Below are 26,729 nucleotides of genomic sequence, written 5' to 3'. Positions count from 1 at the left end.
TTTTCTGGAATTTTTGGTACCGTGTCTTGTACTTGAGCGTCTTACTGGCAAGACGATACCTCTAAGATGGTGGCTGGATGACGTCAATGCATAAGGTCCATTCTTGAGAGCCACAGTCTGTGTTGTTGTTGTGTATTGTTGTATTTTTATGATCTCTTTCCAACAGTAGACGTAGAGCAGGCTCAGATGGCCTCATCTGTATGTCCTCGTCCTCTGCCTCCAAGACGCCCTCCTACAGGTTGCTCCTTCCTTTCGTTAAAAACCCAAGAATGTTTTCTTTTTCTTTGCTTGTTCATGTTGCTGTTGTTTACTACTCACTGCACTGCTGTTATAAACCTGCTCACAAGACAACATTGCTATAATTTCTAACCACTGAGGCACCAAGGCAAAACATCATTCTCTTCCAGCAGAAACTTAAAACACACTTGTTCATGCTTGCTTTCCTAACAATATGACAATATTTTAACTTAATTTCTACTAGAACGGTGCCTTTGAATGGTTTACAGGAAAGTGCGCCTTACAAATGCTGTATTATTATTATTATTATTATTATTATTATTATTATTATTATTATTATTATTATTATTAAGGCTAGGAGCTTTCTCACATCTATTTATAACTTTAATCACTTCGGATCGGTGATCCAAAATATTTTTTTTGCGCCCAATGTTGTATTGTTTGTTGAGCTTCCGGAGCAATAGTTTTCTTTTGAAAAAAATAGTTGTCACAACGAAACCCCGACTCGACAAAAGGAAGTAACGGAGTTTCTCATAATTCTCATAATGGTTTAGCTGTGCAGTACAGTAGTGGAAAGGTTGAAGACGTTTTTGTGGTTCACAATCGTGGATGTCACTGCTTAGATCCATCGAAACAATGTAACAGTTCAAAACGGGATACTAAGATTGCTTGTTGATAACCAGTGTAGTTAATTTTTGTTCTGGCGTTGGTTGAACTAATCAGGGGTCAATTTCTTATAGCTGTTTAAGCACGACTTAACAATTTTGCTTACCAGATTAAGGTTACCAGCTAAAATACTATACCATACATACTGTCTGTGACTGGTTTCCTGTTCAGATTTGCTTAGAGGAAATAATTTCTCCAGATGCAGCTCTGAAATTGGGCCATCTGGTTAAACAGTGGGACCAGCAATGGCCATAATCCCCACCCCCCCCATGTTGCTATTAATTGATTGACTTATTGTTGTATCGTGACACATTAATTGGTTTAACCGTCTAATAATTGACCCTCACTCAGTATCATCCACTGTGGTTTTGAATGAAAGGTCCTTTTCAAAACGACGGCTTCAGCTTTGGATTCGACTTCAGGCTAGCTTGGCCCGCGGTTGTTTTGACAATTTGCGCATACTTTGCATATATGCGATCATGGCTTCAGACAAGAGGACAGATCCTGAAGCCGAATCCAAAAACGAAGCTGTGGTTTAAAAAAAGGCCATAGATGCACCATACAGCCTACAGCTAATAATGGTGTCAGGTGGTTAATGTATTTACACTGTAACACAGTATACAGATATTGACTATTGTAATCATGCGATGGCATACAAATATTGGCTGCTTTGATTGCTACAGTTAGAACTACAATTTTTTTGGACTAACTGAGGTAGTCATAGGCACTTTTTGAAACCACGGCTTCAGCTTTGGATTCGGCTTTAGGCTCCATCCTCTTGTCTGGAGCCCTGAGCGCATATGCAAAGCACAAGCAATTTTCAAAATAACTGTGGGGCCAAGCTAGCCTGAGCCAAACCGAAAGCGGAAGCCGTTGTTTCAAAAAGGGCCATAGTTTTCACCATGGCACAATGTTCAATTTCATTTAGTGATTTGTAGTAGACGCATCTTCCAGCCCATGATGTATTTCAGTTGAATACAGGAATAGGGTTTCCACTGCGTATTATTTTACACTTAAAGAACAACACGTTGGCATAATTCTCTTTTTTTTTTGCGGAACTAAGAAGTCTCCCAAATCTACACCGCGGCAGTAGAATATATAACAAGACAGCTCTCTAATAAACAAAACTACCTGGCAAGTAGATACACATATGGTGGTACTGCAAACCAAACATATATGTATATTGATACTTTACCATACAATGCCTCAGATCCCAGGTACAATTCCTCAACACCCAAAAGTTTGCATGGCAAAAATATGATAACGCATAAAATACCACTCCAAGTGTATCCCACCTAATACTTTCAACTTTACATTGCTTTGTCATCAAACCAATTCCAACAGTAACTGGTTGAGCAGTGATAAACATGTTTCTGCAGTAAGTTTTTAGCTATCTGCGTCATCGTCGCAACAGGATTCATCTAGAGAGCTTTTTCTTTAAATACACATCCGCTTTAAACACATCTACTTGATCATCACGGGTTGAAATCCATGGCGCATGCTCTATTACTTCTCCAAGTTTACTCTTAACCCTCCTACTAGTGGACCATTCAATTTCCAATGTGGTTTTAATAGAGGGGTGCCAGCACTAAATTCATTGTTGTGATCCACTCATTTTCCAACTGTTAGTGTCCTCATGAAAAGAGATGGGGGGGGGGGGTCTCTAACCTCATGTGTTCCATGGTTAGGGTGAAAACACACACAGCCCTTTGTTACATAACCTCTGTGGACATTCCTTTGTTCTGTGAAGATGAAGAAAACATACATTCTTAAAGACACTGGACACTACTGGTAATTTTCAAAGACTAGTCTCCACAGTCAGTGTATCTCAACATATGCATAAAATAACAAACCTGTGATAATTTGAGCTCAATCTGATAATTTGAGCTCAATCGATCGTCGAAGTTTGAGATATTAACAAAAGAAAAAATCCTTGTCGCACCATGGTCACACAAAGTTTTGTGCTTTCAGATGCTTGATTTCGAGACCTCAAATTCTAAATCTGAAGTCTCGAAATCAATCTCTTAGAAAATTACTTCTTTCTCAAAAACTACGTCACTTCAGAGGGAACCGTTTCTAACATATCAGCTATCAACAGCTCCCCTTTGCTTGTTACCAAGTAAGTTTTCATGCTAGCAGTTACTTTGAGTAATTACCAAGAGTAATTAAACACTGATGAAAACACTGTGTGGTCAACATACCGTAGTATTTCAACACCTCATTTGGACCTTGTTTGTTCTCAGGTCCACACGTTGTATGTAGTGCACAGTTGTGCAACCATGCACAACTTTATGCAGTGGACCAAATGTTCAAATGTGTGGTAAAAGCACTTGCACAGTTCACAATTGTGGCATCATACACAACCTATGCAGTTGAATAGGTTCAAATAGTTGTTTAACTGTCTAAAAAATGGTACAAGTAGTAGGAGGGTTGATACTTGTAATATTATGGAGGCTAGATTTCTAACTGAACTGCTTTTCAATGTACTTTTTGCCCTCCTCCAGCCGGACTAAGAAAGACACCAATGCAAGTGCGACAGTAGATGGTCATACGAGTAGCGGATCGTCACTAGTAAAAAGAACGTCTAGCACAGGGGGAACGCATGGTAGGTGGTTTGACTCGTAGACAAACGAGCATTAGTGTGGTAATAATATTATTTAAAACACCTGACCCCACCCGTGCAAATATTCTTGGGTCCGCCATTGGAATGAATGGTGACATACAGTCTCTAGACCATCTTGGAGACTGGGGGATTGCTATTAGTTAGTTTATCTCTCGGCATACGAATAGTATATTGACATGATTGAGATAAGCACTGCAAAATGTTAAATGGCAGGGTTTTGTTATAATGTCTGAATGGACTCTTGCCCTTAAGTAGCTCCATGAAATGGACCCTTCCCATGAAATATGCTAATAATATTCATGCATGCGTACAGACCCTGTTGGTTGGCAAACACCATAGAGTTGTGCACTAAGCAGACGCGCAATTGCGTGTGCGCCACGAACCCATTAGACGTGTACAAAACAGCACGATTTTCCCTAATTTTGCCAACCAAAACGTTAGTGCGCACACGCTATGTGCAATTTAGATATTTCATGGGAAGGGTCTATTGGGACCTGATCTTATCAAGTAAGGATAGACACCCTTGCATATGACAAACTCAAACAGTACCCTAACAGAGGTCAACAGAAGACCTCTCACTTGCTTTGCGTGTGCGCTTCTTTTTTGTCTTAAAAGTAATGGCGGGTATACAAGTAGATCTACAGCCTTAGCAAGGATTGTACATTTTTATTTTAAGGGCCTCTGTTTTTGAGTAACGTTGTCTTATATATTATTTTGTTTAGGAGAGCTAAGACGGAGCTCAGGTTCATCTGTTACAAGTCCACGGGTACGCCAGTCATCTAGTAGTAATATAGCAACATCCAATTCAACAACACGAATGTAAGTCAATAATCAGGATTGACTCTGGCTTCAGTTCTGGCTCTGGCTATAATGCAAGTACTGGCTTTGGCTTAGAACTCAGTTAGTGAAGCTAGTAATATGGCCTTGTCACATAGGGCAATTTTTATGGGCAACTTGGCGGCAACCAAATGCACTGCTAGCAAAAGGAACTCTTTGGTAGCAAAACACATATTTGTTTACATTATCTTACTTTCCCCGAGCAAATTATGTGGAAATAAAGTTGTAAACAGATTTTTTTCATTGGAGATTGCCTGGAACTGGTTGCTTGTAAATTGCCTGTTAAAGTGACATGATGTTTAAACCATAATGGGCACCTGACTGGGTAAATTAGATGAAATGTAATGTAAATGGTGTTGAAATATTGATGAGCGGTTTTAGAATCTGCGACCTCCTGCAAGCTGATCTAGTGGTTTAAACCCTGCTTAGAGACACTGGACCCTATTGGTAATTGTCAAAGACCAGTATTCTCACTTGGTGAATTTCAACATATGCATAAAATAACAAACCTGTGAAAATTTGAGCTTGATTGGTCATCGAAGTTGCGAGATAATACTGGAAGAAAAAAACACCCTTGTCAAGTTGTGTGCTTTCAGATGCTTGATTTCGGGAACTCAAAATATAAATCTGAGGTCTCGAAATCAAATGCGTGGAAAATTACTTCTTTCTAGTAAACTACGTCACTTCAGAGGGAGCCGTTTCCCACAATGATTTATACTATCAACAGCTCTTCATTGCTTGTTACCAATAAAGTTTTTATGCTAAAATTTTGAGTAATTACCAATAGTGGCCAGTGCCTTCTGATTCACTCTAAATTCACTCTGCAGTAGTGAAGTTAATAGTGATCCACTAAAAAGCAAAAGCAGTGGTCCCGGCCGATTTACTACCTTCCCCCAGGTAGTAGTTAAAAAGCAGGACACTTCTTTCCTGATCTGAGAGGTCTCTTGAATTCCAAAAAACTACTCTGCTGTAGTAGAATATAAAGCAAGACAGTTTTATAAAAACAAAATCTACCTGGCAAGTAGATACAAGCATTGCGATATTGCGATCCAAATATATATTAGTACAAGCTAGTAGTTTTACTTTAGCAAGCCCTTTTTCTTTTTTTGCTTATGACATTTGCAGAAAGAAGACGACAGTCAGCAAGTCGTGAGGAAAGCCTGGTCCTGTAGTTATAGTTCTGTGTTTAGTTCTTTACCCTTGCCAAGTTTAGAGCAGTGAAAGGGTTTGACATGGTCAATCCAGAGTATTGGCTGAAGAGATGGGGGCGGGTCGGAGTGAGAACAAGGTCAAAGGGCAGAGTTCATGAGGTTGGATGCCATGACTCCGTGTCTAAACCGTGCAACATTAACAGATTCCGCAGTGAGTTATGTTACAGCTTCAGCGATCGCTGAATTAAAGCCTGATGCTGAAAGCGGAGTACAAGACACAGACATGTTCGTGCAGGTGTGGTTAGAATTTTGGGACGAGAGCGGGGAATGTGGTGGTTCCCTCGGACCCCGATTATTCAGCTTTGTGTCCAGTCTCTCGTACTACAAACTATCCTGTACAGTACTTTCCCTGTATCAGGGCAAACTATCAAAAGACAGATTCCTGTGGACTCGAGATGCTATTTGACAAGATGGATCACAAACAATCTGGAGATCGGAGCCTGCCGTGTAGAGCTTGCCCTGCTAAGCTTGTCCTACTCAGTAGATTGCTATGCAGAGCTTGCCATTTTTGGCATGGCCTGAAGAGGTTTGCAGAGCTTGGCCCTGCAGAACTTGGCCCTGCAGAGCTGGGCAGGGCCTAGCTCCCTGCAGAGCTTGGCCCTGCAGAGCTTGGCCTGCAGATCTTGGCCCTGCAGATCTTGGCCCTGCAGAGCTTGGTCCTGCAGAGCTTGGCCCTGCAGAACTTAATTGCTAAACTGATAGATGCAAGATCTACTTACTTGAGGCCTAGTTAACACAAGAATCAATGTGTAGTTAGAAATTCTTGAAAGTATTGAGACTTCCTCAAGTCTCATTTCCAATTTTCTCATTCTATATTGTACCAACGCAAAAGGATTAAACCAGTCTTGCTTGTACCTTCAGTGCTTATGTGTACTACCAATGGGATTATTACTGACCAGTGCCTGAAACTAAAGACTGCGAGGTCTATAGTATGATGAGGGCATTAATGAATGCAGCTAGGGCAGTAGCCGGATATATTGACTGTGAGCTTTCAGGCATGGAGCAACGTATTCATCTATTGAGAAGCTTGTCGTGAAATCTTCAAGGGGGATGAGGAGATTACAGGCTCATCTTAAAAACTCAAGACTGGACACTTGATGTGATTTGCAACGCCTTCATTTCCAATGGCCAGTCTAGGTTCCAAAGATTCCAAGTGTCTTTATATTTGACTGAGCCAAGGATAAATTTTCAGAAAAAAACTGTTTTTAAGAGCGACGGAGAAGACAACACCTTCTACATTCCTGATTCTGCATATCAAGTTGAAATGTTTGCAGGTAGATTCGATAAGTGATGTCTTTTTAAACGAGACATCTTAGAGATTGAAATATTTTGATTCAGTAACTGTGCCTTATAGAGGATAATTATATTATACATGTATGAAATCAATAATTGTGTTAACTGTTCTTTGTAGTCCAAAAACACAAAGTGCCCTTTTTAGAAATTCAAAGCAGGAAAATACAATTTTAATAATTCTGAAGTGCCCTTTTTAAAAAGTCGAAGAAGGAAAATAAAATTTCAATAATTTTGAAGTGCCAACAGCATAGTTAACTTTATACAGTTTCTTCTGAAAGGCAAAGTCGAAACCTTGATCTAACTATACTGACCTCGAAGCATGTGCCTAGAATTTAATGATGAATATGACAGAGTATATTAGGATTTTGTAATAAGAAACAACAATTAAAAAAATAACCTCGGCCCAGTGTCATATACATATAGCTGCTTTAAACACACAAAGTAATTGAAGCACCATCAACATTTGCTTACAAAGAAGGATTACCAGTTAAAACACCATGTAAATTGTGCTGTTGATGCCTGGTTCCCTTCATATATTCTACTTAGCAGAACTTTGTTTAGCAATATGTATCTGCTTAAAGACACTAGACACTATTGGTAATTGTCAAAGTCCAGTCTTTTCACTTTGTGTATCTCAACGAAAGATAACAATGAAAGGAAAAACACCCTTGTCACACAAAGTTGTGCGCTTTCTGATGCTTGATTTCGAGACCTAACAATCTAATTCTGAGGTCTCGGAATCAAATTCGTGGAAAATTACTTCTTTCTCAAAACTTATGTTACTTCAGAGGGAGCCGTTTCTCACAAAGTTTTATGCTATCAACAGCTCTCAATTACACGTTACCGAGTAAGTTATTTTGAGTAATTACCAATATTGTCCATTGCCTTTAACCCTCCTACTGTCTGACCATTCAATATTATCCACTGTGGTTTTAAACCATGTCAGTCTGATCATAGAGAAAGGATGGTCTGATATATCATGAAGTGATACAACTACACAATACACAAATGTACACAGTTAGCTCTAGGCACAGTTGTGCCACCCTACGCAACCCTTTTAGTTGAATGGTTTCAAATAAACAATAATAATAGTGGCTTCATATACAGCATGCAGGCCCTTCACTCAGTGATGCTCACAGTATTTTCCTATAAGGTATGTGGGACTACGTTTGTCAACTCTCCACTTTTTTTTTAAAACCCATACTAGTGCCTCATGTCCTCCATGATTATATAAAGTCTTTACTTATTGGAAATAGCACCTTGATACAGATTATAATTGTGTCTGACTTTTGGAATTCTTAGTATTCCTGCAAAGAGAGAAACAGAGAGAGGTGGTGTTGAATTAATCTGTGCAATAGTTTGTCTGTTTGCCGAATGAGCAGTCAGATGAGTTTTATTTTAAAGGGCCGGTACTTTCTTTTAACAGTGTGATTGATTTTTTCTGATTTCAGGAAAATTCTCTACAGTTGTTATATTTTCTTGAAAGAGTTTAAAAGCAGTTACCAAAGGGAGACAGATGCATGTATAGCGTGTCTAAACCTGTAGTATTGTATTTTAGAAAAGTGCAGAGTCTTTGATCTTCATGAATAGACTGATCCTTTAAGCTCCGCCCCATTGTGTATTGACCAGTCACAACCCATTGCACCACCAAAATAATGTCCGACGTGCATGCGAAAATGCCTTGCGCCCGCGACAGAGTTGTGCAGAATGGCATTGGAGAGGCGCACGTGTTCTTGCTCACTCTTTCGCCGTGGGCGGAGCCTAAGGGATCGGTCTTAGATGGATTGCACATGAGGTTATTGACCACCATCTTTCGTGTAAAACAATGGAAAAGTGCACGCACGCACTGTGCACGTCCTCGGCCAACGGTTGCCTTTCATGAGTGCACATTTCATCAAAGATGGTGGCAAATGCAGGGGGTCTATAAGAAGGATTCTTAATGCTAACTTTTCTGCAAAGGAACAATGGGAGACCTTTGTAGACCCTGGGTAAGACTTGCAGACAAAGTACAGGGGTTGAAATCACAAAGAGCTACAATAGACCTTTATCATGCTGCCTCCGTCTTGGTCATGTTCCTCTCGTCAAATAGCAATGCTAATAATCATTTTGCAAATAGGAACCGGACTATTTTGTTTTTTTTCCAGCCTCGGTTTGGTTACATTGATATCAATGGGGGAAATTTAAGATGGCTGCACCAAAGGTCTATTGATCATAACTGTGTAACAATCTTGATTGCTTTGAAGCAAAGTGTGATGCAAGTTAGTGACTGGTTTTTGTGATGTCACACTTTACTTAGCAATTCAGATTTGATCCACATCCTTAGACAAATCTGTAGCTCTTTGTGAAATCGGTTCCTCGCTGTGTGGAGTTAAACCGGCAATATATGTAGATTATGTTTCTTTATCTAAATGTCTGACCATGGCTGGGCCAATTTCATAGAGCTGCTTAAGCAGAAGAAATTGCTTAAAATTGTTTTGCTACATGTAAAATGGTGTTTTTGATTCCAGTTACCTTTATTCCGGTAAGCATGATTTTGTTGTGCTTAGCAACATTTTGTGTTTGAGCAGCTCGATGAAATTAAGCCCACAGTCTTTACTTGTGAGCATGATGGAATAATACAACAACAGATGCATGGTTTGCTTAGAGGGTAGTGATTGGAAGAGGGGGTGGGGGCTAGTAGGGGGTATGCAACTTTCATGAATTTAATCAAAATATCAACCTCGTTGGACTTATAGACGATGTGACCTATGTTTACATTTAAACCGCCCTCTGTTGACAAAGCACTCTATACGTCATGTTTCGCAGGGCACTGAGTTGCGCAGTCACAGTAAGATTGCATACACTTTTTAGCTGGCTGCCAAAACACAAAGGTTTTGCCCAGCGGTATGCGCGCGAATCATGTTATGGTGTTCGTGTGACGTCAGAGGTCACATCGTCTATAGGTTGGTTGCCTAAAAAAGAAGGGGTAAGATGGTGACAATGGCTACGACTGTTGCTCAGGGTGTTGTCTTAATTTTGAACCACAAAATTGTATTCCAGTGGGAGACATTTAGGGTCGATAGATGGTGGCAGACTTATTGTGTAAATCTATTAGTCTCATAATTGTGTGCATGCTCAATGAAATTGCCCTTGGTGTGTCTGCTGCCACCTATTGTTCCAAATTCTGGTATTGTTTGTATTTATTCTTATGCTGAAGCCATGAAGGTCTTTGTTTTGATTTCTTTGATTTTTCTGATGAGATGTTCAGTGACTGCAACGGGCAGTCTCTGAAGTTTATAAGTTGATTCAACTTTTGGTACAGAATATCGGGCCTGGAGTTTCATCTTTGAGAGGGCAAGGCCATTTTCCATTTAAATTTTGAATCCCAGGATTTGGGATTCTCTTCTATGAATGCTCAGTTCTGGGCCCAATTTCATGGCTTTGCTTACCAGAAGCTAAGAATCGGTGTTTATGGAAGCAGGGATTTTGGCGTTTACGTCATGCGTATTTCACTTGTTAGCAGGGAAGTTTTGCTTGTGCCCCTGCCTACTCCGCATTACTAGGCATTCTTTGCTTACACAGCTAGCGCAGAAATTTGTGAGCAAAGAATTGTCGCTAACGGAAGCAGGGAATTTGGTGTTTTTTTGTCAAGCGTATTTCACTTGTTATGAAGGAAGTTTTGCTTGTGCATCTGCGTACTCCACATTACTAGGCATTCTTTGCTTACATTGCTAGTGCAGAATTTTTGCGCTTGCACAGTTAGCGAAGAATGGTAATCCTAAGCGCAGAATCCGCCGGTAAGCAGAGCCATGAAACTGGACTCTGATTACTTTCTCTCAATTGTAGCTTAGTTGTCGTTAATTCAAGTCATGTCAGTCCACTTCGTGTAATTCCATTTTGTTCAGTATAAGAAAAAAAAAGTTTAAAAAGACGAATAATTTAAGTTGTATAGGCAGCCTGTAGTGGAGTATTTATTGTACCATATTGATGTATTACTTTGGTTGTTACAGACGCATTTCATTTGTAAATAACACTTTTATTTTTTGATGTTGCATTTTTTTTTATTGTTGTCTTGACTGCAAGGCTTTATTGTATCATAGTGGTGTACAGTGTGACAGTGTACAGGGTGGTCTGCAAAAAGAAGGAAACCCATATTTGATGGCAATTTTAACTTACTTGTTGAGCAAATTTTTAAAAATTCAATTTTTAAACAGTATTTGAACATTTATCTTCAGCATAAGGGACAGAAAAAATGGTTGCAAATTCATATTTCACCTTTAAGCAGATCTGCTTTAAGGTAATTTTTTTTAAAGTTTCATTTTTGCTCTGAAGCTTGGTAACAAAAAACGCCACACTTCCAAAAATTATTGTTTTTTTAAGTTTCATGTTTGTCCACAAATGGCTTTAATTTATCCAATCTGTTTGACTGAGCTCTGAAGCAAAAAACGCCACACTTCAAAATATGATTGTTACTTTTTCTCTTTCTGCATTAAAAGCATAAGTTAAATTATACTGTGGGAAGTTTTTGCCTTTCCATTTTTTCATACGAATGTTTCCTCTAAGTAACTAAATTGTGTTTTGGAGTGAACTAGAAAACGTCAAATTTATATGGACAACTTTATTCTTTCGGTGTTTTTTTTTCAACAATTGTTTTCACCATGTGTGATTGGAGAGATATATTTCACTACATTATTTATAAAAACCAATTCAAATCGGTTCTGGAAGTATGTTAAAATTCCTGTCAAATACGGGTTGGCATCTTTTTGCACCACCCTGTAGAGGTATTAGATTTGTATGGTATCTGTACAAAAGGTACAACTACATGTGCAGCCAAGAGATTAATTCATTCAAAAACTTGTTCACAAATTTCCCTTTGTATAAATCAAATCCCCACCAACATCGTATTCACTACCAAAAGGAAAATGCAACTCTTTTCATACAAAAGTGCACATGACTAGTTGAAATAGTTGATTATTTAATTCACATGTTGCTTACATTTTTTTCACATTTGTAAATATTGGCAGAGAGCAAAGGCCTCATTAAAAATCAAAGCTAACCACCAAACCATGACCGTTTTGTCTTACGAGTTCTTTATTTGTCTCAGCGTGTCGTGGTGTGTCATGGCCGAGCGGTTAAGAGCACTGGATTCAAGCTCTGGTGTTTGATCAGCAGAGTGTAGGTTCGAATCCCGGTCGTGACACTTGCTACGTAAAATCGGGGAGGTAGTGCTTTCTGCTCTACCAGCCAGGCTTCGGACTGATGATACCAAAGCCTACATCCGTATGGACTGTAAATGGTGTTTCAGCCCTAAAATATAATAAGTTTTGACGATGGTAATTCTTGATAAAAAATTAGACCAGTATCCAATAGATCCTGCTAGTGCTTTGCTGAGATAAGATATTAAAGACCTGCGCATGCGTATCTGCCATGCATACCTATCAGCCAATTAGGGGTCTTCATTTGACCCTATTGAGGGCGCTATTTTAGCTTGTGATGCTATTATGCAAGGGGGTCTGTAACATTGATTGTCTGATACAGACAACTTCTAGTGCTGAAAGGTGAAATGCAAATATGTTTAAAGGGCAGGTGGGAGAGGAAGAACATAAACACTTTTCCTTGGATGTTTTTGAAGAAAAGCCTTTGAACCAAATCAACTAGGTATCGTCCACAGACTAATTTCCCCTAAAACAAATAATTTTCGTTTCAATGCCTTTAAATAGTTTTCAACCGGAATGGAGGGAGGTTCTGAGAACACATCTTGATGTGGCATGAACAATTTGATTGTAGTCTTGGTTTTGTTTTGAAGTTGGAAATATCCCTCCGATCCAGTTACAAGTGGAGAGGCTGGGTCAATCTGGTGTCACTGCTGTATCATGTTTCAGGTGGCTTGTTTGTTTGCAGCCATAAATATTGATGAATAATGTCTTCAAAGATATTTGGTTCTGACTTGCCATGAAATTTCCAATCCCGAAATGAACAAAATGTTGAGCTAAACTCATCACATTGTACTTGTACAAGAACTAACTTGTGTATCATGATTTTCAGTCCTCTGAAATGCTTAAGTGGAAGTGTCGGGGCCGAGGGGTGAAGAGCACCGAATTCAAACTCTGGTGATCAGCAGAGTGTGGGTTCGAATCCCAAGTCGTGACACTTGTGTCCTTAACCAAGACACTTAACCATTGCTTTGTCCTTCGGATAGGACGTTAAGCCGTTGGTCCCATGTGTTGTGTAATGAATGTAAAAGAACCCAGTTCACTTATCGAAAAGAGAAGGGGTTCGCCCCGGTGTTCCTGGTTGTGGCTGCTGTATGCACCGTAGCACCTTGTAAACCCTTATAAGGTGCTAACTAATATTGGGTCTCAAAATTCATCACTGCAATAACCTATCTTTCTGAAAGTTTGTATATACTCAGCGCCTTGAGTACCTTGTTTGGTAGATACAGGCGCTATATAAGACTTTGATATATTGTTATTATTATATTAATATTTTAAACACAAGCTGGATCGAAACAAAGTTATGAATGCACAGGAAGGTTTAGCATTACTTCAATCCAAATTAATTTCTTATCACCTCATGTTCCACAATCTGCATCAACACTGGTGAAATTACAAGTGTTTTTTGTAATAGGCCGTTATTCTTTGAAGATGATAGCATGCACAGAAAGCAAGAGTACAGATTTTGCCTCTAAAGAAAAGAAATGTGTAAAAAAAGGGGGGAAAGGGCTCTACTCTTCAGCAAAGAATAATCTTTTACAAATAATCATCAAGTCAAACAGAATTGGATTGCCAATATTCTGTGAAGGTTTTAATAAATAAATCCAAACATAGTAATTGTTCTTTTAAAATACTGGGAGGGGGGGAGGTGGTGGAGTTCATGGAACAACCGACACTAACTTTAATAGATAAATACTTTTTAAGTCGGCCATTTTAAGTAACAAGATAAAAGTAGTGTTGAACGTACAAACTTTATGTACAACAATGAATAATCTTAATTACATATCCATTTACATGAAGTATCATATTTTGAAATGACCTTCTCTGACTGTTGACTTTTTCCTATACAATTTTGTACATACTTCTAAGGTAAAAGGTGTAATGATGTAAAACTTGCATTAGAGATAAAGAGATTTTAGCTTTTTGCCCCACACCAGAAAGGGCCAGCAATGTTCAAATTGGGTTTTGGCTTCTGGCTGTGTCCATTTTCTTTCTGGCTTACCGATCAAACATGCAAGGAATTTGAAAAACTCTTGTGTGGAGCTACCTCAGTATATAGCACATAGGTTTGCAGTCAAACTCTTAGTTATCACTGCCTGTAAAAATAGCTGTCTTTACACTTTGTGATGTCAAGTGGAATTATCATTAGTTTGTGCTTTCCTATGGATGAATCTAAAGGCCCCTTGGTTGGGACTTGAACCAATGACTTTACACATTCTGGACTGAATGAAGATTGACACAATGATGTTTAGAGTGTGCTGATTAGCTTCCCTGGGCCAGCAGTTTTTACATTGTTGTGGCTCACTGGGGTCAGACCAAAGTACATTGTAAGTTGCTTGTGGAGCTGGTTACTTGGGGCCGACTAATTAGGTGCATGGCGTCAAAACCAAAAACTTTCCAATTGCAACCATTTTGTTTGTAATTCACCCTGAAAACTTCTACCATCTTTTTATTCAAAAATTCATGAGAATACTTTGTTTACGGTCTTTTCGTGAATCCACTAAAAGTTTTGGATGTAATGCACACATTGACAGTTTTTCCGTTCGACTCCCAAGATGCATTGGCGTGAATGCTAAAGGAAAATGGCGTACGATTTGAGCATGTCAGGTACATTGGGGTAAAACAAGAAAAGCTAATTGAACGCACGTGTAATGTGCAATCTTGAGCTAACATAGAAATGCCTCTGCAACTTGTACAAATATATCTTTCTCCTCACAAACTTTTTATCCACATGAACTATGAAGCAAATTGTGACAAAATATGAAGACACTGGATAACATATAAAGTATGCATTCTAGCTGGATAATAGCTCAGAAAATGTACAAATTTACAAGTTTTAATACGCATGTTTATATTTACATTTACAATTCAACACATTTAACCCCTGCTTGAGGAGCAACGTCCCTGCAAGTGATGTTTGAAGCTTTGCATGGTGTGAAGGTTTAGCCTAAACTGAAGATAATAGTACACTTGTGGGTACAGCCATGTAATAATTCTGGATGAGGGAGTGTTGACTCTGAAGAGCCAGTTTGGTCTTGACGTTTCGAACAGTATACACTCCTGATGACGAGCATACTGTTTGATATCAAGACCAACCCCAACTGGCTCTTAAAGGCAGTGGACACTATTGGTTATTACTCAAAATAATTTTTAGCATAAAACATTACTTGGTAACGAGTAATGGGGAGAGGTTGATAGTATAAAACATTGTGAGAAACGGCCTACTCTGAAGTGACGTAGTCTTCGAGAAAGAAGTAATTTTCCAGGAATTTGATTTCGAGACCTCAAAATTAGATTTTGAGGTCTCAAAATCAAGCATCGGAAAGCACACAACTTTGTGTGACAAGGGTGTTTTTTCTTTCATTATTATCTCGCAACTTCAACGAGCAATTGAGCTCAAATTTTTACAGGTTGTTTTTTTATGCATATGTTGAGATACACCAAATGAGAAGACTGGTCTCTGACAATTACCAATACTGTCCAGTGTCTTTAACACTCACTCAAAAAAGAATTATTTCATGGTTGCACCCGCAAGTGTATTCTTAAAATCCCTTCAAATGTTACAGCAAGAATCAGAAGTACAAATGTACAATTAACCATTTAAGTAAGAGCAGCAACTTTGTTTATTGTTGGATGAAGAAAGTAAGTTGACGAGGATCTTATTTTCTCTCCCTTTACAAATTTCCCAATTGTCTGTTCCCAATCGTTGAAAATAACTGGCCCTACAGTTTGTGAGCTGCAGGGTCCAAACTTCTGAATCTGTACAGCTCAAAAAATTGCTAAGCACAGAAAAAAACTTGCCTAAAAGAAAAAGGTTACCAGCTTAAACAACACATGTTGCTTGTAACTTGTTCTCTGTTGATTTCTTCTTAGCAATTAATTTTTAGTGAGCAATAATGTTTTTTTTGTACATTAAATTTGGACCATTAATCTTACAAGTCAATGGGTTAGTATGTTGTTATATTTAGAAGATTAATTACATTTCGAATTAGCCAATTTTTTTATTTTTTATTCTCATTTGTTTAAAAAAAGCTTCATTAAAATATAAATAATTTCAGGAATTTACGTATATTTAAGTTGACGCTACTATAAATAGTATGTACATTGTAAATTATGAAATTACCCAAAATTTCAATTTGCTAACAGCGGTTGGATTTCAGGTGCAAAAGACGAAATGAATTCTACAGGAGATTGCCTAATACATGAATCATAAAAATTCTATTTTGTACACAATCTTTCTGAAGGTTTGTGGTAACACCATGTAGACTGATTTACATGGATTGTAGAGGTTAAATGTTTTGATCAATTAAACAAGCTTTCTGAGTTCTAGGAATTGTGTAATGCATTTTAAAGAACCTAGTAGGCCTATACCTATTGCTAGGAGGTAGGGTTTGTCTCAGTTTTTTGTTGGCATGTTTGGCTGTAAACTATATTGTAGCACCTTTTAACCCTAACAGACACAGAGATAAAAGGCTCATCATTGGTAAAGTTAACTCTTTCATTGGTAAAGTAAACTCTTTCAGTGCTCGGTTTCTTTCGGCGTTTTGAACTTAAAATGCCTAGAGGTTTTTTTTTGAAAAATCTGTAGAAATAGGAGGAATTGTAAAAAAAAGTATTTCTCACCAAACAAAATTTATCTTGCTGATTTGTGTTGCCATGGTACATACCAAAGTCAATGGCATTTCTTGAGTGATAATGCCCTCTCGTGATAGCATGTATATATTATTATGGGTTGTTGTACGATTGATCAACACTTTTGAAAACATGAAAGATTTTGATATGTATGATAATGGCTCATTCACAATACATAACATAGACCATACATGTATGACCTAGGCACTGAAAGAATGAATAGCTGGATAAAGCACGGTATTAATATTGGGTGTCGAGGTATTATAAATACATTTTGTTTTAAATATGGAAGCTCTTTAGTTATAACCCATAAATTGGATGAAGACCACCTTCACAAGAAGAGTGGTATCCACCAACAACAGTATAAAAAAAGATACAATAGACTGTGTAAGTCTCATGCGTCTTCCAACATTAAGACCTGGGGCGGATTTCACAAAGAGTTGAGACTGGTTTTGGACGCTATTGGTTATTGTCAAAGACAGTGCATCTCAATATATGCATAAAATAACAAACCTGAGAAAATTTGAGTTCAATCGGTTGTCGGTGTTTGATTACGCATAAAGAGTCCTAGGACTAGTCCTAAGAAAGGACCATCTTTCTGAAATGGTCTAAGAAATGGTCCATTTTGCGTGAGACTTACACGGTCTATAACATCATATTCCCTCTCTATACAGTCTGTGAGGTCTCACTGGTTGTGTTCTGATTAAGATTTTCAATGATTTTTTGACCACAGAACTTTTTGTCCAATGCTCGCTTTAATTTGGTTTTACCCTTACATCGATGTGTTTTAGCACCACTCCGGTGGGATTCGAACCTTTGACCTTTGCAATTCTAGAGTGGTGTCTTACCAACTACATGTAATTTCTTTCACAGAACTCTGAAAAGTACTGAGTACACAGTGCCAACAGACATAAGTGTAAGGGTAAAACCAAATAAATATTCTTTATCCCTGATGCAAATTCAATATCTATTAGATAGCCGCTTTCTCAATTTTTTCTTAGTTTCATTTCCTCTTAGTTTCATTTCCTAAACCAAGGCATCGCCTTGCTTACTCTTTCTTAACTATTAATGAGATCCCTTTTGCAGTAAGCTTCTTCTGATGTTTGGCCTTGAGGTGTCTCTTATACGTGTTTCTAGTCTTAAAGCGTAGAGGGCAGTCCGTACAGCCGAAGGGCTCCTCGCCCGTATGACGTCTCAGATGCTCCCTGAAGTGACTGGAGTGACGGAATTCCCTGCCGCAGTGATCACACATGAAGCGGGTCTGCTCGTTGTGTATCATCAGATGGTATTTAAGACTGTGCAGACGAGTAAATGTGGCTGAACACTTGTTACACTCGAATGGTTTGATTCCTGATGGGTAGAATTGAAGAAATAAACGGGGGTTACAAAAGTATTTCAAAAGAAAAAGCACTGTACCATAGTTTTCTGTGGATAAGACACGTCTTATCTAACTTTCAAAGGTGCATGTAATCATAAATTTATACTGTCAAATAATACCTTTATTTCATTTAGGGTGACTCTACACTACTTGTTATCATTTTTTTCTCAAATATAACCTGCACCATGCATGTTGTGTAGTGTTAACAAGCTTTGACCATCTTAATTGCTGGACCACGACACCCATAGGGTTCCAACGTGAGCTCTGGCCGCAGCATTCCAATAGAACACCAACCCTCAGAATTCTGAGAAATGATTCATGGAAGAATCGTTTCTCAGATTAAAATATAATTGGGTATCCAAAACATATTACTTCAAAGGAGAATCCTTTCTCAAAATAGTTTATACTATGAACAGCTGACAGTGCTTTTCACCAAGTAGTGGAAAATTTTTGCTTAGAATATTCATCAAACTATGGCCCTTAAATCTGAGGTGCTATCTTACCTGCGTGGCTCCTGTAGTGTGCTCGGAGAGTCCCGGCGGCCGTTACTTTCTTACCACAGATTTCACATGAGAATGGTCCTTTCCTATTCCTAGCCTTCTTGCCTAGTACACTCAGTAATTCTAAGGCTTTCTTCTAAAAAACAGAAAGAAGAATGAAAGAAGACAGTTGAAGAACTACTACAAAAAAAGGAGTTCATCAGTAAAAACTAACTTTGAGAAAAAGAAATGATCGATAATACTGGAAAAAGTATAAAAGGAATCAAATTTTTATCTGTCTTTACCCTTACACTGATGTGTGAAAGCACTGTATACTCAGTACTTTCCCCTGAGTCCTGTGAACAAGATTCACATGCATATTGCATGGGTAGGATTCAAAACCAAAATCTTTGCCATTCTAGAGCAGATGTCTTATCAACAGACCACTGGGATTGCCCGATAGCTGGAATAACATTAGCTATCCAGAGGAACACTTCTTGAACGTCTTTCAACTGACATATCTCTGCCCTTACCTTGTTTCGTTTCTCTTCTTCTGTGGTTGGCTTAGGTTCGACTTTCTTGATCTTATTTTTCACCTTGGGGATCTGAGTTCTAGCCTTGCGAGGCTTTCTGGCCTTTGAAGTTAAACCCCGTGGACGCCGTTGGTGTAAATACGACAGCTCATCCGTTGATAACTCTGGCTCTGATACCGGCTGACCATCGGCGTCGCAATGAGGAACGTCCACTCTGTCCCTGTCTTCCAGTGTCTCATATAAGTTAAATGCATAGTTGTGATCGGAATACGGCGGCTCTATGGCCTCGATGCTCTTAAAGGATACAAACTTTGGGTCACTTTTCTCAAATGTCTTTTGGCACTTGCCAACCTCTCGAGGTAGATCATACTTCTTGGTGTACTTTTTTCGTTTGGTCCTAATCTCGATATCACATTCCACAGTCTGTGATTCTGGTGCCAGAACATTAGTTTCTACGACTGTCTCCATGAACTGTGTGGTATTGCAGAGCACCTTGCGTTGGCTGTACTTCTCATCCTTGTCCTCCTCTTTCAGGAAGTTCTCAACCAGCCTGTCTTCATCGGTATTGTCATCTTTGTTCTCATCGTTGAAATCATCATCATCAGCATCATCATCATCATCTTCTTCATCCCCCTCATCCCCATCACTATCAAGATACTCCTCCAAGATCTCAACTCTTGTCAAGTCCTTCTCCTGCTTAACAGGTGACTTCCTGGCTCCCCATGGAGGCGGGAAGCTGACTTTGGCAAGCTGATTTGATTTGGGCTCTTCGACCATGCTGGACAGTGTGACCAGGTGTCCCTTTGGAAGAAGCAGGACCTCGTTCACGCCGGTGGAGGAGCGAATGACAGTGTAGCTGGACTCTTTGATGTCCATAGACTTGGGGAGGTTGACTGTGACATGTCTGGTACCTGATGGAATGGCGTATGTGACTGTGTTCTGATCAGTAGCTTTGCTTGGTGAGGCATCTTCTACATCAGACGTGTCACTATCTGGCTCTTCTGCCGTAGTCTTTGAGTCTAGAGTAAAATCTTTACGATAAAAATAAAATGGTTACTTAATTTAATTTTCAAGACAGTGCAAGTACACAGTTTTGTATCTGACCTGCGCCCAATTTCGTAGAGCATAACTGCTGAATTTATGCGAGTTTCTAAATCCCAACGCAATAGAAAAGGCATGCCAACCTCCTAGTGCTCACTATATGAAAATTAACGATGTAGCAATGTAAATCCATGGTGAACGCGCTGGCTGGCAGCCTAATTTTCTTGCTAACCTGTGAATTACGCTTACATTTTCAAACATTGTGTGTAAACACACTGACTTGTACTAAAGTTGCTATCAAGCCTCCAAAAGACAAGATAATAGAATAATAATACAAAAGTTCCTCTGAATACTTACTCTGACTATTCTGTGTGGTCATGGTCAACAGCTCACCAATATGGCGTAGCAGATGGCGCTTAATCTGGTTTTTGGTATCGACCAACAGACCGCAGAACTTTTCATTGCATATGCCTGGAAGCATTGTACAGCTATAGGAGTGCCGGATGGTAGTGGTGAAGGCATCTTTGGGTACCTTCATGTAGGAGTAGACGGAGAACTTACTGATGAGCTTTGCGATGGAGAGCTTACGCAGCATGTCCACGTCCAATACCATCTTGCGTCTCTTCTGCAGAGCCTTCTTCCCCACGGACAATCCCTTGTATTTAGGTGGTTGCTCTCGTTTGCGTCTTGCTGCTGCTGATTCACCCGCCATGTTGTCTTTTTTGGTTCTCGTTGCAGTCTTTTTAACAGGGGTGCTTGGTTTGGCCTTGGTGGTAAGTAGAGCCTGGTCGGCGTTTGAAACCTCAGCCAAGAGAGCCAGTCCGCTGGATGGCTCCACATCAGAGACCTCGATTGAATCTGAAGAGGGTAAACTCTCTTCATCCTTATCAGCAACTGGAGGTTCGGCTGATGATGGCGAACTCTTTCTCTGAAAAATTAAGATAGCAAGAGAGATTAATAACAAGAGTTACAATGGCAGGCGCGGTCCCGGAAGACCCACCACGACCATGCTCAAGACCCTGAACGAGGATGCAGGAGTTAACAACAAGGATGAGCTTATCAGTTGTATGCAGGATTGAGTTGTGTGGCGCATCAGGCATGGAGCCCGACTCAAACATGCGGCAATGCGACAACTTGGGTCGACTGAGTGGGTGAGTGCAGGATTAGCACTTGCAGATTGTTTCAGCAATTGGTAGAAAAGTTCATAGATATACTGTTAGTTCAGAACCAATCCAAGCTAGCAACTACCAACTGTATGCCTATTTGGAACTCTAATTTTTTATTTTAAATTCACAATGTTAATTTGAATGTATCAGGGGTAGATTTCACAAAGAGTTCAGACTAGTCTTATCTCAAGTTAGGACGGGTTACTTGTCCTAACTTAGGACTAGGTTAGTGTTTAATAGATCTTAGCTAGTCCTAACCCTTGGTTTATCAGCCACTCATTTCAGGTATTTAACAAAATAACATCAATTAACACAGAAACATTTTGCAAAAATGAAGACGGCTGTCTCAACCCTGCTACTGTTAAATATTACCTTACAAAGGCGAACATCACAAAGTTCAAACAATAGAAAGCCTAATTGCCAAGCAAAACTCTTAACCAATGACTAATCCTCCTTTGACCTCAGTGAGGGCGCTGTTTGAGGGGTAAGGGGGGGGGGGGGGGGTGGTGCAAGGGGTCTTATATGCTAATTCTGAACCTGGAACAATATTTATCAATATATAGTATTCTGAGATGTATCCCTAAACTGTTGTTTTGGCGCTTGCCAGTTTAATTTTTGTTTATCTTTTTCTTCCATCTTATATTTTAAAACTAGTTTTTTTCTAAAATCATTTTGAGTAAAGGCCCAAATATAAAAAGTTTGTTGTTATCAGTCACTAAAACTTTGCAAAAAATGTGTTAGTTTTCAGATTTTGTGTGTGTATTTAAACACTCTCTCTTGAAAAATTGTGCATGGCATGAGATGACAAACCTTTTTAATTTTTGTAGGGTAGAAGAATTGTTTCTTTTTTCTTTGTCTTGTGCTTCGTCTGAGAGGTTCTACCGGCTCAGGAATCTGTTTAATTCTGCTTCTGGATGATGTCGCTCTTTTCCTAAGTCTCTTTGTAGCAGATTGCCTTGTCCCTGAATTTCCAGCTATAAAGAAACAAAAAGTAAATAAAATAGTCATCTTTCATAGATTGAAACTACAAATTTCCAAAGGTATGAATATAAACATTTGTTCTGTGCAAACTGTTTTTTTATATGTTTTTAAATGTTTATTTTGCAGTTTAATTTTAAAGTTACAAGAACATTGCACAGTTATGGGTGATACTGTTGCCCAGCAGCAATTTCAATTTTATCTTGTTCATGAAGTGAGCAAGAAGTTCAACATTTGTTATAGAAATAGATGTTAAATTAATGTTCTTTTGCTGGAAACACATCAACTCGCACGCACGCAACTCGTGCACCAATTGGTTAAGTCGAAAGCACACAAACTTGTGTTCAAGCAAATGTGTATTGTATCTCTAAGGGTAATCATTTAGAAAGGGTAAAACATATTGCATGGAAGCAGGATACAAAGGGGAAAAAAATGAGAGAAAAAAAAATGACACGTCATTTAATTTTCTTTAATTTTTTTTTTTCAAAATGGCAAAACCTGTCACAAAAACCTTAGCGGTTTAAACAAACTTTTAAACAAATTCTTTAAAAATATACCTTGGTTGGTTCTGTCATTTAAAACAAATTATCAGTTAACACTAAAGAATAAATTGCACAAAACTGTAGGACACTGTGTCTTTTCCAGATAAAATGATTATTTCCATACAAATACAAAATACGGAAAAACAAACGGCAAAAACATGTAAAATTATCAATTCACATGTAAAATTAAAAATGCCAGAAAAAACAATTAACATAAATAAAATCAGTATAATTATGTAAAGAATCTTGTAGTTGGAAGAAACTTGTTGTCACCGGCTCCACAGTAGAAGGATGATGATGAGATATAAAAATTCTTAAATTAAAAAACACACAAACAATACAATTGCATACAAATTAAAACAATTGCACAAAACACATAAAATGATAAAAACAAAAATGATTGATAGACAGTTTTATTCTTATTTAGTGTATTTTCAAAAAGTCTTGATACTACTTAAGATAGATTGGAGAAAATCAAGTCTTGCTTCCACCCAATTTTTAGAGCTATCATCAAACAAAATTTCTTCCACTAACAAAACATGACAAAAAACAGTCATGGACGGGCAGAGCACAGTAAACAGCTGAAGACCGACACAACATGGGCTGGGGTAATTACAAAATCATCGTCAACCTGAAATTTTATTGTTGACGTATTATATATACGTAGTGTTTACACCAATAGATCATCATCAAATTCCCAAAAATGTTAGGCAAAAAGCATACTGATACATTAGATGTCAACAAAGGTAAATTTAAAGTAAAGATGCAAATGGGTCACTTTGTTTGATAATTTTCGTTCGCTCTCGTTGGTTCAAAAGACAAAATCAAAATGGGGTAAAAAAGATCTGTTAAGTTATTTGACAACAATTTTTGCGTTACGTGTCAATTTAAACTGAGATATATTAACATGAGGCACTCTAAAACTGATACACTATTCATAGTATAACAAACCTTCATTTTCGCTGATAAAGGCAGATTTTACGGGCTTATTTTGCTTTCTTCGAGTAGAAGACATGGTGTGAAAAATGCGTCTGCTTCCGAAAACATCTATGGCGTCGTCTGCTGCGTGATGATCGTCATTTTTACCCAATACCTAGATGTTCCCTTGTCCAAATACCATTAATTAATTACAGCAAAAGCATATGTTAGCCTATTGTGATTAGACTCGTATTGCTTACATTTTATTTGAATAAAATAAACATTTTGGTTTAAAAATGTGTTCATAATTTGTTTATTAAATAAATTTTACTTATTTATTTTTGTGTTGCTTGCGACTGAGGTAAATGGTAATGTCTCGGGTTTTTGCGTGAAAAGACGAGATTTTGATGCGTGAAAGGTTGGTCACGATTCATCATCACACATCATTATGTAGGACACAGCTAGAATAAAGTTCAATGCAGAATTTCTACGATTTTTTCGCCCTAAAGATCTACATGTAAGTAAAAATCAAATTTAACAAAACTTTCAAATCAAGGTACTTAAGATATTAATTGTTAGTTTTATTATCATAAGATTATTTATGATTTAACGGGATGTTTATCCGCCTGTAGACAGTAGACTAGTGTAGTGTTTATCATTGACTATCTGTTGTCCCGTGTGTTTATCCACCGAGACTTATGACTGTCATTTACAACTGTATTACCAGTATCGTGATAAAAGTAGACAGATTTTAAATGTGGATTGTTTTTTAAATTGGCTTTTAAAACAACAATGTTATTTTAACTCCTCTCTCTGTCTTATATGAACAAACATTGCTCTTGATTTGACTATGATTTACTATTCATTTTGTTAATATAAAGTAACAACAAGAAAAATGTTGTCTTTTTGTCTTTTTAAATTTAAGTTTTTGACTTTGTTTTTTGTTGACAAATTGGATGTCGGACACTTCGTACCCTGGACACTTCATACTGTAACCAAATTGGTCACTTCGAACCGTGGGCGGGGTACGAAGTGACCATCAGCCAAGTCACTTTGTACCTTCATTAATATGTGTATTCCTCAATAATTTAATGTTCGTTGAGATGTGATTTTTTTTTGAGATATGTGAATGTCATTTTTAATGTGAAATTAATATTTTGTATTTTCTAATAAGTTAATTACCGCCAAGGACAATATCTTCCGCCAATATTTTTTACAAATATTTTAAAGTCAAACAATCACGCAATCGTCAAAATGGCTCCTTGGTCCCAACAAAATAGTAACAATTGGTTTGATTTGCTTTTATTTCATTATCATCCGATCACAAAGCATAAAATAATCATAAACGATGCAGAAATGCCAAATTAGTACGAAGGTAGGAAGTGTCTCGTGAGAAGGTATGAAGTGTCTTGTAAGAAGGTACGAGTGTCCTAGGTACGAAGTGTCCAAAGTCACTTCGTACCTTGAAAAGGTACCAAGTGTCAAGGGTACGAAGTGGCACAGGTACGAAGTGTCCTGACACTGACAAATTGACTTTTCAAAAAAATGTAAACACTAAAAAAAATCAAGAAGAGTGACAAAGACTACAAGACACAATTAATGGTCCAATGATTTAAACTCAATATAATTTGACTTTTGATCTTTTGCTAGAAATAGAAAACATTCTGGGCATCCTTTAAAGTTTGAAAGTTAGTAATAGTAGACCCATTTAATTAAAACTTGGGTGCTACTGTATAACTGTATGTCTCCTTATCATCATCATGTCAGTTTTAAGGTTATTGTTCAGTCTGTTCGTGGTTGGCCTGCTTTCTCCCTATCATGCCTATAGATAGGCCATAGCTCTCCTCTGCTTGCTCCTGTGTATTGGCTCCAAGCAGTTCTCCAAGCAACTCTGCCACGTCTTGCATGGTCGGCCAACGGGTGTGGTCCCACCCACACGTACGTTGATTCACCTCTTGACCCAGTTGGCATCCTCCTCTATCCCCACATGACCAAATCGTACCACCTCAGCCGGTGCCTCCTCAAAAGGTGCTGATCCTCTCCACTTCGACCGTCCTCCTAAGCTCCTCACTTGACAGCCTGTCAGCCAGAGACTCCTTATAAAAATTTGATTTGACATTTTTTCCAAAATGGTGTATCAGACAGAACTATGTCAATTGTCAAAGAAGTCTGACTAAAGATAACTCAGGAAATTGTCTAGTAGGCCTACTGGCACTGGACACCTTTGATTAAAGACCAGTCTTCTCATTTGGTGTGTCTCAAAATTGATTGTTATACCTCGGTAACAAACTGTGAAGTTTGATTGGTCGGGAACCAATCATGTGACGCGCAACAAAAATGCATGTTACATGGCTCGACGGGCCGGGTAACATGAAAAGTGATGTACACCGGTGTACATCACCTTGATCGTTCCCAGCGTTGGTCGATTTCGAGCGCTGTGTACAAAACAACCGCGGGTTCGAGGGAATTGTTTCTTGTTCCTCTGCTTATTAAACAATGAATAGTCAGTCGTAATAATGTTTGAAGATGACAACAGAACTTCGAGAAGAGGAATAACAATTATATCGCCTCGGGTTCCATTTTCCCCCTCGAGTGTACAACAATTGTATACTGTGCATAAAATAACAAACCTGTGAACATTTTAACTCAATTGGTCGTCAAAGTTGCGAGAGAATAATGGAAGAAAAAACACCCTTGTTGCACAAGTTGTGAAGTTGTGTGCTTTCAGATGCTTGAATTTGATACATCAGCTGAGGTCACCTATTCATCTCAAATATTTCAGTGAGAAATTACTTTTTTCTCAAAAACTAGGGCCTATGTTATTCAAGAGAGAGTCGTTTTATACAATGAACAGCTCTCCTTTGCTTGTTACCAAGTAAGTTTGTATGCTTACATTTATTATGAGCAATAACCAATAGTGTCAGTTCCTTTAACACATTTGACAGGTGGGTGATTTGGGGTTTAATATGCTATTTTGTTGAATTTGGCAGTATTGATGAACTG

General features: G+C 38.4%; 3 protein-coding genes across 12 annotated transcripts in view; 2 read left to right on the top strand and 1 right to left on the bottom strand.

Moving 5' to 3' along the window:
• Positions 1 to 11,916, top strand: part of LOC139934363 (serine/threonine-protein phosphatase 4 regulatory subunit 4-like) — a 61,228-nt gene extending 49,312 nt beyond the window's left edge. For 6 of the 9 annotated variants that reach the window (XM_071928594.1, XM_071928603.1, XM_071928605.1 and 3 more), the window contains 4 exons: positions 167 to 238; positions 3,408 to 3,508; positions 4,249 to 4,345; positions 5,489 to 11,916. In XM_071928594.1, the coding sequence (XP_071784695.1) occupies positions 167 to 238; positions 3,408 to 3,508; positions 4,249 to 4,345; positions 5,489 to 5,516 (298 nt within the window). In that variant the 3' untranslated portion in view covers positions 5,517 to 11,916. The remainder of the gene's footprint in view (positions 1 to 166; positions 239 to 3,407; positions 3,509 to 4,248; positions 4,346 to 5,488) is intronic. The other 3 variants (XM_071928624.1, XM_071928578.1, XM_071928616.1) reach the window with 2 other exon arrangements.
• Positions 11,917 to 13,623: 1,707 nt separating this feature from the next.
• LOC139934355 (uncharacterized) lies at positions 13,624 to 23,866 on the bottom strand. The gene is made up of 6 exons (XM_071928549.1): positions 23,760 to 23,866; positions 22,099 to 22,262; positions 20,480 to 21,050; positions 19,082 to 20,112; positions 18,573 to 18,705; positions 13,624 to 18,041 (listed from the first exon to the last, which is right to left on the bottom strand). The coding sequence occupies exons 1-6, from the start codon at positions 23,821 to 23,823 to the stop codon at positions 17,740 to 17,742; spliced, it is 2,265 nt and encodes a 754-aa protein (XP_071784650.1). The 5' UTR covers positions 23,824 to 23,866; the 3' UTR covers positions 13,624 to 17,739.
• A 288-nt stretch (positions 23,867 to 24,154) lies between these two features.
• The window catches only part of LOC139934343 (EH domain-binding protein 1-like), an 86,611-nt gene continuing 84,036 nt past the window's right edge, over positions 24,155 to 26,729 (top strand). For both annotated transcript variants that reach the window (XM_071928541.1, XM_071928532.1), the window contains exon 1: positions 24,155 to 24,243. The gene's annotated coding sequence lies outside the window, so the exon portion shown is untranslated. The remainder of the gene's footprint in view (positions 24,244 to 26,729) is intronic.

Source organism: Asterias amurensis, chromosome 1, assembly GCF_032118995.1.
Source record: "Asterias amurensis chromosome 1, ASM3211899v1".
NCBI lineage: Eukaryota > Metazoa > Echinodermata > Asteroidea > Forcipulatida > Asteriidae > Asterias > Asterias amurensis.
This window is presented reverse-complemented; position numbering and strand designations above follow the sequence as displayed.

Bases quoted from the DNA above. Each gene is read 5' to 3' on its own strand.
- LOC139934355 (XM_071928549.1), bottom strand. From the start codon at position 23,823: ATGTCTTCTACTCGAAGAAAGCAAAATAAGCCCGTAAAATCTGCCTTT. The intron at 22,263-23,759 runs GTTTGTTATACT...GTTTCTTTATAG, and splicing joins CTTTATCAGCGAAAATGAAG to CTGGAAATTCAGGGACAAGG. The intron at 21,051-22,098 runs GTTTGTCATCTC...TTAATTTTTCAG, and splicing joins ACCCTACAAAAATTAAAAAG to AGAAAGAGTTCGCCATCATC.